This window comes from Saccopteryx bilineata, chromosome 6 (assembly GCF_036850765.1).
Source record: "Saccopteryx bilineata isolate mSacBil1 chromosome 6, mSacBil1_pri_phased_curated, whole genome shotgun sequence".
NCBI lineage: Eukaryota > Metazoa > Chordata > Mammalia > Chiroptera > Emballonuridae > Saccopteryx > Saccopteryx bilineata.
Genome location: NC_089495.1, coordinates 78,472,842 through 78,487,897, shown reverse-complemented (window position 1 = coordinate 78,487,897; position 15,056 = coordinate 78,472,842). Strand labels below are relative to the sequence as shown.

At 37.8% G+C, this 15,056-nt stretch overlaps 1 protein-coding gene and 1 non-coding gene across 3 annotated transcripts in view; one reads left to right on the top strand and one right to left on the bottom strand.

Moving 5' to 3' along the window:
* Positions 1 to 15,056, top strand: part of BORA (BORA aurora kinase A activator) — a 28,419-nt gene that overhangs the window by 4,154 nt on the left and 9,209 nt on the right. For both annotated transcript variants that reach the window (XM_066237057.1, XM_066237056.1), the window contains 6 exons: positions 3,484 to 3,529; positions 7,608 to 7,689; positions 10,749 to 10,814; positions 11,382 to 11,438; positions 12,232 to 12,458; positions 13,841 to 13,973. In XM_066237057.1, the coding sequence (XP_066093154.1) occupies positions 3,484 to 3,529; positions 7,608 to 7,689; positions 10,749 to 10,814; positions 11,382 to 11,438; positions 12,232 to 12,458; positions 13,841 to 13,973 (611 nt within the window). The remainder of the gene's footprint in view (positions 1 to 3,483; positions 3,530 to 7,607; positions 7,690 to 10,748; positions 10,815 to 11,381; positions 11,439 to 12,231; positions 12,459 to 13,840; positions 13,974 to 15,056) is intronic.
* On the bottom strand, positions 6,463 to 6,538 carry TRNAV-AAC (transfer RNA valine (anticodon AAC)). The gene has a single exon. It is a non-coding gene; the product is annotated as a tRNA-Val (tRNA).

Here is a 15,056-nt window from a genome sequence, read left to right as displayed (position 1 = left end):
ATATTCTCATGTTAAGAGAGAAGAAAATTCTGGAGTTGAATATTTTTATATGTAAAACATATCAGGGAGTATGATGCAGTTTTAACTTGTCTAAATGAGTGAATTCAGCCTGACCTGCGGTGGCATAGTGGATAAAGCGTTGACCTAGAATGCTGAGGTCACTGGTTCAAAACCTCGGGCTTCTGGTCAAGGCACATACAGGAAGCAACTACTATGCTTTTCTCCTGCCTCTTTCTCTCGTCTCTCTCCTCTCTAAAATCTTTATTAAAAAAAAATAAAAGTGAATTCAGAGAACTACATCCGGAAAGATTCCTCTGCTAACAAATCCAAATCTGGGTAGGAGTTCTTTTCTTTTAGGGATAACCTTCTTCCTCTCCTACTTCTGGGACAACTCTGCCTCATCAGCACTTGGAAAAGAGAAGTACATTTTGAAATTTGTACCTTTCTACATGACTCTGGCTTCTGCCAATGAATTATTGTGCTGTTTTATTTTTGTGGTATAAAGCAAAATGCTGTTTCATTGTCATATGCATTTAGGGAAGCCTGAAAATCCCTTACAAAGTTAGGACACATGGAATGGAAAGGTATTCAGAGAGCTTTTATAGACATCATTTAACTTTGACATAGGACACTTGGGCATCTGAATTATATTGTCTTGAATTCAACCTAGTAATCAAAGTACCTTATCTTCTTCATCGATGTATTGTGTAGGTTTCCAAGCACTAGTGTGTCTCTGACTTGTGCTGCTTGATGCCTTGTGTAATGAGAATACACACTTTGGTGGAATAGCCTTAGTGTTTTATTATAAATTGAAATGATCTTTAATTATGAATTACAGATAACAGTTTCATTAATAATTTGAGGGGCTTTTGTTGTCAGTTTCATTTTTTATTTTTTTTTTTGAAGAAATTGAATACTGGTATAACCAGTTTTTAATTTTTGGTCCTAAGATATATGTGTTGTTAGTCCAAAATAATAGTCATCCTTTTTCCTTTAGAATTCAGTCACACAAAGGTGTACATGTATTGAGATGCTTTTGCAAATATTTGTATGGCTTTTCTACTCCTTCCACTCTTGGCTTGGTAACTTGATGACCATTCATTCTTAATTAATTAATGACTATCCAAAGTATTGTAGAAAAGGAATAGAATGGGAAATGAGCATAAAAGGATTTTAACTTAAATCTAAATGCCTTTGAAAGAGAGAGTGAAAAGAATATGTAAAAGCAGAGGCAGAAACAAGACCAACGTTTTTAATTTCATGCAAACTGCTTTATTTTGCCTCTTCTCTTTATATATTCAACCATGGAAAACTGTTTATCTATCAAGTCAAGAGATTCCTTTATTGAACTTTGAGACACTGTGAGGAACAGTGAAGGAGTATGGGATATTATTCCTGCCTTTTATTATTATTATTATTGTTTTTTGGGGGATGGGTTATTTAGTGAGAAGAGCAGAGGCAGAGAGACTCTGCATGCTCCCAGACCAGAATCCACCCTGCAAGCCCACTAGGGGGCGATGCTTTGCCCATCTGGGGTGTTGCTCTGTTGCTCAGCAAACGAACTCTTAGCGCCTGAGGTGGAGGCAATGGAGCCATTCTCAGTGCTGGGGCCAACTCGCTCCAGTTGAGCCATGGCTGCAGGAGGAGAGAGAAAGAGAGTATAAAGTGAGAGAGGGAGGGGTGGAGAAACGGAGAAGCAGATGGTTGCTTGTCCTGTGTGCCCTGACCGAGAATCAAACCCAGGACATCCACATGCTGGGTGGACGCTCTACCACTTAGCCTTCAGGCCACGGCCATATTCCTACCTTCTAGAGTCAACAATATTAAAGTTGGTGGCACATTTCTATACTTACTAATAAACTATGTATTTTCTATGTAGGTTTATGAATCTGGGTGTACATCAGTAGGTATAGGAGAGGGGTAAAGAATGGGAAAAGACTTAATTTTAATGTAATTTACTAATATATTCAGTGAATGGTTATGGCATCTACGAAGGTTAGTAAGCATACCTTTAAAAAGGTTGATTCATTCTTTTCAATGACTTTCGATATCTTTTCCTGTCTAATCCAACTTCCCACCTTTTTCATGCCATGTTACAGGTAAAAAAATAACTATAAGGCATACTGGTATAAACAAATGAGTCTGTCCATACACAATAGTATCTGTCACACAATTAGAATTCAGTCATACAAAGCTGACTCCTCAGCTTTCAATACTCCTTACCTTCCACACAGGAGAGTAACAATCTGGAACCCCTTCTCTTCCAAGACTCCATTCAGGCATACCTGTAATCTATATGCATCATGCCAGTGTACTGTAATACACACATAATGTCAGGATACTGTACTCTATGTGACTTTTTAAAACCTTCCGTAATCTGGTGCTACAATATTTAGCCAAACTGATTTTCACTGCTTGCAGCAGTTACCTGAATAATTCAGGTCCTTAAAGTTCCTCTAACAAAGCAGCAAAAGGTTTCTGACTGAGATAATGCTAGATCTGAGTTTGCTAATACAATAGGCTATTATTATTATTATTATTATTATATAGTCTCATTGTGACCTGTTTATGTTCTTGATGAGATGAAGAGAACTAAACTATCCTCAAAATTGCTGTTCAAACTGAGGTATGGGGATTATCATTGAAGTCTTTTTCATAAATCCCTTATTTGAAAATCTACTTGATATTAGTTTCTGAAATGTGTACATTATTATATAACTTTGTTAAGTCACAAAGAGATATATACATTAAAAAATTGAGAAAAAAAGTGTTGTTTTAATTTATTGACAAAAAGCAAATGCTTTTTCTTGGAACAGATTAAAGAAGTGGTCCTACAAGGCTAACTGCTGAGTCCTTTGGCAAATATGTGCCTTGTGCTTGCGACCCAACATTTTATATTAAATCTCACAGCTGATAAATTTGTGTTACTATAATTGCATATTGTATCAAAGTGAAAAAAGTCATTTGGACAAAATTTTTTATTGATATTTTATTTCATAATTAATAATTTTGCCTATTTACTCAACTATCCAAGGGTGATAGTTTCTATTTTAGAGTTAGAGTTAATTGTAAAATTATGACTATGATAAACTTGCTATAATTGAAGAAAATTAATTTGGAAAATTTTTAGATTTCTGTGGAATGAGATATTTTATTAATTCGTTGTAATTAAAGGATAAAGTCTGTTCAACTTCCATTATGTTGTTAACACCAACTTTTAAATTATTATCAATGTAAGCCTTTTAAAAGAAAATATTATTCCATTCAAACTGAATGGAATAGAGGAGTTAAACCTAGCAGCACAATGCTGAAAATCTAAATAACATCATTAACTAAATGTGATAAGATTCCAATTTTTTTCTTTTTTTTAAATGACCTTAACATTTGCCAGTTTTGAAATTATTTCTTTGAAAGGTTATGATTTTAAATGTTCAATCAGCTGAAGTAATGGCCTGGTTATTTTTCTTCTTTATCTTTGTATAGAATAGATAAAGATGTGGAAGACAAAAGACAAAAAGCCATTGAAGAGGTAACTTAAAACTGTTACTGATCATTAAACTAGTTAAGCATCAATTTCTCATGCATGTCATCTCTCTTAGGAAGACCTCCTTCCATTCCTTTGCTGTGCTAGCTCCACACCAACCTTCCCGTCCCCAGCTGTACGCGTGTCCTCTGTGCTCCCATAAGAACAGTGTTTTTCAGCTGGTTCCGTGCCTCTTGTAATTATTTACTATTGTGATGATCGATTTAGTGCTTTTCTCTCCTAGACTGAATTCTTTTTGTGGCCTGTGTTGTGTTTCATTCACCTATCCATTCTCAGGGTCTAACACAGTTTGTGCCTTCCGAGTACTGATGAGAACAAACTTCTGTTTCAAGTTGGAGTATATGTCGAGGAAGTTGAATAGTTTTAGACCTTGAAAATCGAGATTGGCATTGGGAATGGTTTTATCTTTTGTTGTTGTTAATACTTAGGTTCTTTAAGACAATATATTTCAGGAAGTAAAATGTCTTACTAATAAATAGAAAAGGTGTGTTACAAATAGTGTTTTAAAATAAAAATAATAAGCTGAGTTTTTCACTTTTGCTTCTGTCAATGCTGAACTCCTTAGAGCTCAAGTAAGCCTTATCTATCTACAATAGTTGTTTCCTCAAAGTCTTGACAGCATAGCAACATTTATTTTCCTTTTTCCCTCACTAGCCAACTCTGCCCACCTCTTCCTTAGCTATACCTGGTTCTTCTCTGCCCCAAAGACTTCGACCCCAGCCTGTGCAGGTCAGGCCACTTCTGCACTTATTTTTCCAATGTCAGTGTTATATTAATTATACAGCCTATTTCCTTAAAAATAACTTTCTATGCTTTACTTCAAACTTTACTTCTTAATCTACCTAGTAATTCAAATGTTCATTCTGATCCAATCACTTGATTTCTCTTCAGTTGAATATTCATTCTCAAACTCCCATTTTGGAAAATATCCTTTTTTTTAGATTCCTCAGGTTTCAAAAGAAATTCAGCAGAACACTCAAGAAAATTAAGTCAGCCTGATTGGTGGTGGCTCAGTGGATAGAGCGTTGACCTGGGACACTGAGGTCCCAGGTTCAAAACCCCAAGGTTGCAGGCTTGAGCATAGGCTCACCAACTTGAGCACAATGTTGCTAGCTTGAGTGTGGGATCATAGAAATGATCCTATGGTCTCTGGCTTGAGCCCAAGGTCACTGACATGAGGGCCTCCCCCACCCCACGCACCTCCTGTCAAGGCATGTATAAGAAGCAATCAGTGAACAGCTAAAGTGCCGCCACTACGAGTTCATGCTTCGCATTTCTCTCTTTCCTGTCTCAATAAAAAAAAGAAAAGAAAAAGAAAATGAAGGCAGCATAAAGATTAGGGTCAATGTATTAAAAGAATTTTTCAAAAAAATTCATCAAAAAAATTTGATGGTTATTTGAAAATAGAATAAATACACATACATAGTAAAAACAAAAAAATTCAAACTGCAAATAAAAAATATCAGATGGAAACAAGGAGCTTCGTGTACCCCCATCCCACTTTCTAAAAGTAACGACTAACATTAGTACTTTCAGATTAATGTTACGTCCTTTAATTATTTTACACATATAGGATTATCATTCTCATACTGTTTGTCTTACTTTTCTTTGCTTAATAATTTTTCTTAGACATTTTTGATTATCAGTACCTACTGATTTTAATAATACCATAGTATTCCATTGTATGACTGGATTATAACCTAACCCAGCCCCTACTGATATTTAGGTTGTGCTCATTGTTTTTCTATAGAAATAATGCTTTAGACCTGTGGTGGCGCAGTGGATAAAGCGTCGACCTGGAATGCTGAGGTCGCCGGTTCAAAACCCTGGGCTTGCCTGGTCAAGGCACATATGGGAGTTGAAGCTTCCTGCTTCTCTCTCTGTCTCTCTCTCTCTCTCCTCTAAAATGAATAAATAAATAAAGAAACTTGAGAAATAATGCTTTAGTGAACAGCCTTGTGCATATATCTTTATGTAATTGAAATGAACTTGCTAAATCAGAGGCTTTGCATTTTCAGCTTTGATAAATTTTGCCATTTTACCCTCCCAAAAGGTTATGCGAATTTTTACCGCAACTATGTTATAAAAATTACTCATATAAAAGTATTTCTCATATATGCAATACTAGTTATTATCAACCTTTTTGTATGTGCTACTCTTAACTTCTTTGAAGTTATATCTTGTTATATGGATTTGTCTATCTTTCATTTTGAGTGAACTTATGTATGGCATCATAATTTGGGGGGTCCTTAATATTTTCTGGGAATTACCTATATCAGAATTTCTGCCCCCAGCCCATTTACATCTTTTCCTCATACATTCATAGGTAGTTTAGTCAAGGAAATTTGTTCTTTGTTATAGGTGTAGTAAAATATGAAGAGAATGTTTTGAGTTGCCCCCAAAATAATGGAGAGGGAAAGGAAGAATACAATATTAGGCTTAATTTTATCTCTAGAATGAAAGAGGAAAGACGCAGCCAAATGCTCTCTCTCCATTTGAGTGTTTGGCTACTGGTGTGCTGGCATAACAACCGGCCATCAGGTTGTGGGAAGAGCTTGAGCTTTAGAGATTGCTGCTGTTTATTCTTTTTTTATTTATTTTATTTTTTTTTGCATTTTTTTGAAGCTGGAAACGGGAAGAGACAGTCAGACAGACTCCCGCATGCGCCCGACCGGGATCCACCCGGCACGCCCACCAGGGGCAATGCTCTGCCCACCAGGGGGCGATGCTCTGCCCATCCTGGGCGTCGCCATGTTGCGACCAGAGCCACTCTAGCGCCTGGGGCAGAGGCCACAGAGCCATCCCCAGCGCCCGGGCCATCTTTGCTCCAATGGAGCCTTGGCTGCGGGAGGGGAAGAGAGAGACAGAGAGGAAGGCGCCGCGGAGGGGTGGAGAAGCAAATGGGCGCTTCTCCTGTGTGCCCTGGCCGGGAATCGAACCCGGGTTCTCTGCACGTTAGGCCGACGCTCTACCGCTGAGCCAACCGGCCAGGGCTTTGCTGCTGTTTATGATGCAAATACTCCAACTGTGGCCAACGTCAGGTTACTAACGTTACATCACTGACTGGGAAAAGAAGTGCAGTGTGACACCATTTATACGGAGGTGTGCTGCCGTGAGTTCAAAGGACATAGCCTTGAACAGAGATGTTGGCAATGTAGTAAAATAATTAGCAAGTGATGGTTTTGAGTATTTATTATCTTTATTTTTAATATAGTTTATTTAATTGTAAGTTTATATATTTTGTTTTGTTTTAACTTGATTTTCTTTTAGAGAGAAAACATGACAAACCTCTGAATTTACCTTACAAATATCCAAAATTCATATATTTTTAATTAAATGTATGGGTGTGACATTGGTTAATAAGATCATATAGGTTTCAAATGTACGTTTCCCTGATTCAGGTTTGCTTGCAACTTATTTTTAATACTAGCTTTGCCCAAAATTCCTGAAAAGGTAATAATCAGATCCTGAGGGCCAGTGTGAGCCAGCTGCAGCACACTGCTCATGCTAGCTCACTCGTGTATATCTATTTCCTTTCACTCCTTCTACATCCTCCCTTTTGTTATTTCCCCCAGAAAACATTTGGGAAGAAATGAAAAATCCTTTCTCTGTGTTTAGTTTAAATGGTGCATATTTAGCTTAATAAGCAAGTTTCAAATTTAAGTGGTTGATAGGCAGTATTATGATTTCTCTTCACCTGATCTATGGTGACGCAGTGGATGGAGCGTTGACCTGGAACACTGAGGTTGGAGATTCAAAACCCTGGGCTTGCCTGGTCAAGGCAATATGGGAGTTGACACTTCCTGCTCCTCTCCCCTCTCCCCTCTCTTTCTCTCCTCTCTAAAAATGAATAAATAAATTAATTAAGGATTTCTTTTTATAAATACTTTAAATTTCTTCCATTTTTTCCCTTCAGTCATTTGTGCTTTTAAGTACTAAAATTTTTAATTATAACTATTAAGTCAGTATGTAATATTTTGATGGTTATTTGAAAATAACAGAGGTATCTTTTATATTTGGGGGAGGAATTTAAGGCTAATTGTGTGACTTTAATCTTAACTAGTTTTTCACTAAGGATGTCATCGTACCCTCTCCTTGGACTGATCATGAAGGGAAACAGCTTTCAGAGTATCATTCCAGCAAATGTGAGTGCACTAAACATATGAATAAAAATCATAAAATTATAGAAATCAGTGAATGGAAAGCAACATATAGTGAAGTGACGGTTATAGAGAGTCCATAGGTGCAGAAGTAGTGGGTATTGAACATAAAGCTGAGTTGTTAAAGATTTTTGCAGTGATTTTGAAAGTTAATATTTTAAATGAAATCTTTAAATTGCTTTGCTTTTTGCTGATTTATTGATTTTTTATAAAGGTAGTGGAAAGATGGACACTTGACCTCTGGGACAGTGTAATACAGCTGACTATCTGCAAAATTAATAAGGAAATTGAAGGGCAAGCCAGTAATCTTTAAATTTTTTTACATCCAGGAAGTGGTTGTCTTATATTTGCTCTCACTGCCCTTCGGGTTGTGAGCATATTCAAATATTACTCTGTATGTATGCATCCCTCATTTCAGTGGAATTGCCCGCTCTTCTATGCAGCGTACATTGATTGTGATCTATGTATAAAAGAACATTGGTTCTATCCTTTACCAAAACACAACAAAGGGTAAAATGGGTTGCGCACTGTCTGTGTGCTGGGACATTGATGTGCTTTCATAATTCCTTCCAACAGCCTCTCTGAGGTAGGTGCTATTATTGGCCCCATCTTATAGGTGAGAAAACCTAGTTTTAGAAAGGTTTGAGCACTTGTTTCAGGATGACAATATGATAAATGCGGTAGAACCTGGATTCAAAACTCAATCTTCTCAGTTTAGAATCTGTACCCTTAGCCGTTACAAACTGTAGTAATGGATGTAGACCTCCTGTTACTGTAAACCAGGAAGGGTGACTTGAGCAAATTATTCAGTCTCGTTAGCCTTCGGTTTTCTATATATTTGTCAAATGGGTTGAACTACATGGTTGCCTGTTAACATCTCTCCCAGCTCTAAAATTCTGTGTCCAAGTTGACATTTTCATAGAATTCGTTTTTCCCCCAAAATTCTTTTATTTCTTATTTTTGAAGAGATGAATAAACCTTTTTTTGGTGACTTTTTAAAATAAAATAACTTTATATGTCATGTATCCCGTTTTAGTTAAAGTGATACAGGATCAGGAAGATGGTGGAAATAGACAGCCTCTTCGATGTGCGAATGTAATCCGGCCGTGATACCTGAGTGCAGCAGTTAACAGGGTGGGCTCCGGCGCTGTGCTGTTCAGTATGGTGCTGGGAGACAGTGCTCCACGGTCTCACATTTTTACACATCAAGTGAGGAGTGGTACAGATAGGTTTTCTTTCCACACTCTCTTTTCAAGGATGTTTGTGTTATGAACATCCGTGGAAGACAGAGATAACGAGTCCCTCCAGAGCAGAGGGTAGGTTCTATCAGAAGCTGAACTGGAAAGGTTCTATCAGAAGCTGAACTAGAATGACTTTGAATATATAGATCACTTGCAGGAGACCTGACATCTTTAATTGTAATGACTGAGTCATACAAATCATAAGCAGGGCATAGCATGACAATTTTTCAGGTCTGTATTAATATCTCTCAATTCCTTTCTGAGTTTTCTGCTTAGAGATTTTTCACAAAACTTCTTAGTGCTGTTTTTATAATCTTTTTGCTTCCCCTGGAGCAGGTTTGCTTAATTATAAAAGAATGGGATTTCCCACAAATTAGCAGTTACAGAATCGTCACTGGGATGTAAAGTATAGCATAAGGAATATAGTCAATAGTATTGTAGTAACTATGTGTTGTATCAGAGGGGTACTAGACTTATCAGATCACTTCATAAGCTATGTAAATGTCTACCCACTGTGCTGCACACCCGAAACTAATAAAATACTGAATGTCTACGTAATTGAGAAATAAAGAATGGGATTTCCCAAGTTTAGAGTTTCTCAGCTGTGATGAAAATCCACTGTGTGTGCCACATCCACTGGGGCTGTTTAATGTCACCTCCTGGGGACTGAGGGGCAAAGGGAACTGATGGGAACGTGAAGTTTCTGCTGCCTGCTGTGCTAGGAATAGTGAAGTTCTGTGTCTTGACCCCGAAGCCTCCTTGGCTCCAGCATCTATGGAGCATTGACATGTTAACCTGTCATCGTGCCAGTAGGATAAAATCCCAGACCTTTCACAGTTCTTGACACATGGTAGCCAATAGCCAAATGTGGCTCTTTAAAATTAGACATATTTAAATTAAAATTCTAGATTTAGTCACACTATTCACATTTTATGTCTAAGGTATTTGGATTCTAGCCTGAAGACCAAGGTCATTACAGTGTTAACGGCCATGGAGTGCCTTCTTTACATTTGCCTTATAGAAGGTCATGCTGTCTACACAGAGAAGGCATTTGAATCCAGAATTTTCTTTTTTACCCATTTTGATATAATTTAATGGACTTTAACTCATTTACCCACCTCACCCACTTACTCCTATACCCATTTACTTATTTAGGTATAGTAGCTTACTGGGCTTTATTATTGTATTTTAAGCTTTCTGTGGGATTTTTTTTATTTGTTTCCTTACTTTTTTATTTTGCTCATATTAGTCATTTTTGTCATTGTATATTTTAGTTTTTTTACCTGGTGATTTTCAAGTTATGAAGCTTAATATTTACTCATTAACTTTCCATTTAAAAAAAATTATTTGCAGCCATAATGTTGATACCTGCTGTGAAAAAAACTGAGCATGGTTTTATTATCAAATTTTAGAATTTTTCAAAATGATCTGGCATTTTAATTCAGACAGTTTATCTGAACCCATTTTTCAAAACCATGAAGAACAGAGAGGACCTGTCTGAGGATGAATAGCATGCGTTCCAGCCTGTTAAGAAGGCATGGAGAGCACCCATTCTTTCTTTAAAAAGTATTGGTGCCTCTTCTCTGCTGTAGAATCATAATCCCTCAAGTTTCATCTTGTGCTCCCTTAAAATTAAAAGATAAACATAACAGAAATATGCCAAATTAAATACTTACATATGCAGACATTATTAAAATCTAAAAAAAAGTTAGTTTGTTTGGTTTTTTTTCCTTTGGAAAAAGTAATCCTAAAGTAAATAGAGAATATAAAATGTGAGATTTTTTCACTTAAAATGTTTTATAGGTATTTACATAAATAATGAATCTCCAATTAGAAGAAAGCTGACTGACCATTCTGAGAAAAGCAATGGTGAGTATTAATACCTTCTGCAAAGAAGTATGTTCAGTATATTTAATTTTAAATTTAGTTCATGTGATGACACTTAACCTTGCAATAAAACTGTTTACTTTTTATAAGTGATCTGTATAAGAGCTGACTTATATTTTTCAGAAAAAATTAGAATAGATATATCCAGCCATGTTTTAGAAATAGCACCACTGTGTTAATTTTGTTGTTGTTGTTATTCAAAGCATAGGAATTTATTTCTGGATAGAAATAGTTTTTCTTTTTAATTTATTAATATTGGAAAAGTTATCCCCAAATATATGCTTGTTTATATTTTATTCAAATGCCAGCAGAACAACCAGGTGTTAACTTGAGCCATTAATAGGTTTGTATCAGTGCTGGAAAATATGGGAAACCAGGAAACCACATATAGGAAGGTGACATGTTATGTAAAAGAATACATAAATAGAAATAATTCATTTTGGCTGGAACATCATGGGGAAATGATTGATTGTGAAGCACATGATAGATTGCATGTAATATGCTTGCATTGATTTATTCATTTTTGTACTTTTTTATCTGCTTGTCCAGTTGCTTGTCAGACATTGCTGTCTCTTCCTGTGGATTTTAATTTAGAAAATATATTAGGTAAGTGTTGTACCTCTTTAAAACTTTGATAACTTAAAAGGTTTTGTTTTTATGGCTTTTTGTAAATGGAAATATGTGCCAGTGGATTTTTCTAAAGAAGTGGGGAAACAATTTTGAAATTTCTCTTTTATATATACACACACACACACACACACACACCTGCACACACACACCTGGCCTGAATTAGCCTTTTTATCATAGTGAACCCCACTATAGACATAAACTATTTATGGACACATCTTATTGGTATCATTTATACTAATAATTGAAGCACTCAAAAGAGAAAGAATAATTTTAGATTTTAAACATCACATACACCATTAATTTTGCCCTGCTTTTTTTGTTTTTGTTTTTGTTTTTTACAGAGAGAGAGAGTCAGAAAGAGGGATAGATACGGACAGACAGACAGGAAGGGAGATGAGAAGCATCAGTTTTTCATTGTGGTACTTCAATTGTTCATTGATTGCTTTCTCGTATGTGCCTTGACCAGGGGGCTACAGCAGAGCGAGTGACCCCTTGCTTGAGCCAGCAACCTTGGGCTCAAGCTGGTAAACCTTGTTAAAACCAGATGAACCCACACTCAAGCTGGCGATCGCAAGGTCTCAAACCTGGGTCCTCTTGTGTCCCAGTCCAACGCTTTATCCACTGCACCACGACTGGTCAGGCTGCCCTATTTTTATGAAACAATTCAAACATATAGTAATTGATAGTTTTTAAAATATCAGATAACTAAAGTCTAATTGCTCTTCAAAATGACTAGCTCTGCCTTTTATTTTGTTAACATTAAATGTAGGTGACTATTTTCGAGCTGAAGAATTTGCAGATCAATCTCCTGGAAACCTCAGTTCTTCCTCCCTGAGAAGAAAGCTGTTTTTAGATGGCAGTGGAAGTATCTCTGAGTCCTTACCTCCAGCTTCTCCCAGAAGTCTTCACAGTAGTGCTCACACATCACTTGAGGTTTTTTATTCAATAGATATCTCTCCTGTACGGTGTAGGAGCCCTGTGCAGACACCAAGTTCGGTAAGAAGTGCATTAAAAAGTGGCTGATTCGCTTGCTATCAATATACTTGGACCCTGGTGCCATATGGTCTTGAGAAATATGGTTGCCTTTTGGGTTTTATATTTCATAAGTATTATACTAGTTTACATGTCATTAGGAATGTTTTGGTCAGACTTCCAATTTTGCATTTTTGGTATACAGAATAACCAAATTTATCTTGTATCTCAAGGAATTTCAGTGTAAATTATCGACTTATGTAAGATTTTCAGTGTAACACAACTGGATTGGCATTAGTGGAGTTATTTAAAAATTTTCATAAACAGCTGTTTAGTATGAACTATAGTGGTTTAATTTAAAACCAGGACATTTGTATTTTTTTTTTTAATTTTTTTTTTTTCTGTATTTTTCTGAAGCCGGAAACGGGGAGAGACAGTCAGACAGACTCCCACATGCGCCCGACCGGGATCCACCTGGCACGCCCACCAGGGGGCGACACTCTGCCCAGCAGGGGGCGATGCTCTGCCTCTCCGGGGCGTCACTCTGTTGCGACCAGAGCCACTCTAACGCGTGGGGCAGAGGCCAAGGAGCCATCCCCAGCGCCCGGGCCATCTTTGCTCCAATGGAGCCTCAGCTGCGGGAGGGGAAGAGAGAGACAGAGAGGAAGGAGAGGGGGAGGGGTGGAGGAGCAGATGGGCGCTTCTCCTGTGTGCCCTGGCTAGGAATCGAACCCGGGACTTCTGCACACCAGGCCGACGCTCTACCACTGAGCCAACCAGCCAGGGTTTGTATTTTATTTTGACTAACATATTAATATTTGTTTCAAAATTTTTGTAACAATTTTCTTAACTATCTTTGTTATAAGATGCCTTAACTTTTGGCATCTTTTCTTTCAGGAATGACCAAAGTTTATATGAGCTACTTTATAAATGTGTTTTGATGATGAAGATAAAGAGCATATGGTGCGGTAGAGCGTCGGCCTAGCGTGCGGAGGACCCGGGTTCGATTCCCGGCCAGGGCACACAGGAGAAGCGCCCATTTGCTTCTCCACCCCTCCGCCGCGCCTTCCTCTCTGTCTCTCTCTTCCCCTCCTGCAGCCAAGGCTCCATTGGAGCAAAGATGGCCCGGGCGCTGGGGATGGCTCTGTGGCCTCTGCCTCAGGCGCTAGAGTGGCTCTGGTCGCAACATGGCGACGCCCAGGATGGGCAGAGCATCGCCCCCTGGTGGGCAGAGCTTCGCCCCTGGTGGGCGTGCCGGGTGGATCCCGGTCGGGCGCATGCGGGAGTCTGTCTGACTGTCTCTCCCTGTTTCCAGCTTCAGAAAAATGCAAAAAAAAAAAAAAAGAGCATATGGTATATCACGGTGGAGGAAGAGATATAATTTTATTTATTTATTTTTCTCATAGGGGCAGTTTTCTTCTAGCCCTATTCAGGGTAGTGCAAAAAAATACAGTTTGGGAAGTTTAACCAGTCCTTCACCTATTTCTTCACCCACTTTCTCACCCATTGGGCTTCAAATAGGAAAGACACCACTCTCAGGTATGTCTCATAATATAAATAGTAGCTAATTTAAACTTTTATATTATCAGTTTTTGTTCTTAAAGGCTCTTTAGCATGTTCAACTATAGAGCTCTAAATGACCACTAACCTTTTAAAATTTAGAAACTTTTTTTACAAAAAGATCCATTTACCTTCAAAAACAGATTCTTTTTTTTGTATTTTTCTGAAGTTGGAAATGAGGAGGCTGTCAGACAGACTCCTGCATGTGTCCGACCAGGATCCACCCGGCATGCCCACCAGGGGGCGATGCTCTATTGCAACCAGGGACATTCCAGTGCCTGAGGCAGAGGCCACAGAGCCATCCTCAGCGCCCGGGCCAACTTTGCTCCAATGGAGCCTCGGCTGAGAGAGGGAAAGAGAAAGGCAGAGAGGAAGGAGAGGGGGAGGGGTGGAGAAGCAGATGGGCACTTCTCCTGTGTGCCCTGGCCAGAATCGAACCCAGGACTCCTGCATGCCAGGCCGATGCTCTATCATTGAGCCAACCGGCCAGGGCCCAAAACAGATTCTTGGCAAAGTTCTACTCTAGTGTTAAATACAGGTAATTTGATTAGCAGTGTTTATATCAAATACTCTTATAAAAGGAATCAAAGATGGCGGTTTTAGAAATAAGTGGGTTTGAGTATGGTTTGGTTTTACTTCTGACCTGTAGGTTCCACCTTTGGTAATTGGATATTCATGTTTTGTAAACATGTTTGAATAAAGTTTTTAAAGCAAATATAGCATATGGAAGTTTACATATTTCTCTGCAGTACATCAATTTCTCAGAAAAATTATAGCATTTTAAAAAAATTATTCACAATAAAAATAAATCCTATTCATGGTAAAGAAAATTGGAAAACTGGAAACGGCATATTTTTATCAGTCTTTATGTGCTTGCATGTGTGTCTGTCTCCACATACATGGAGAGTTACACACTCATACACACACACACAGAGGTCTCTCTTGCTTTATGAAGCATTTTATTTTGAGTATTTTAATAGATCAGTTGTTTATTATTGTCTGAATTTGCACCATTATGTAATATGCCATTTCATGGATGTTTTAGTTGTTTTCAATCGTTAG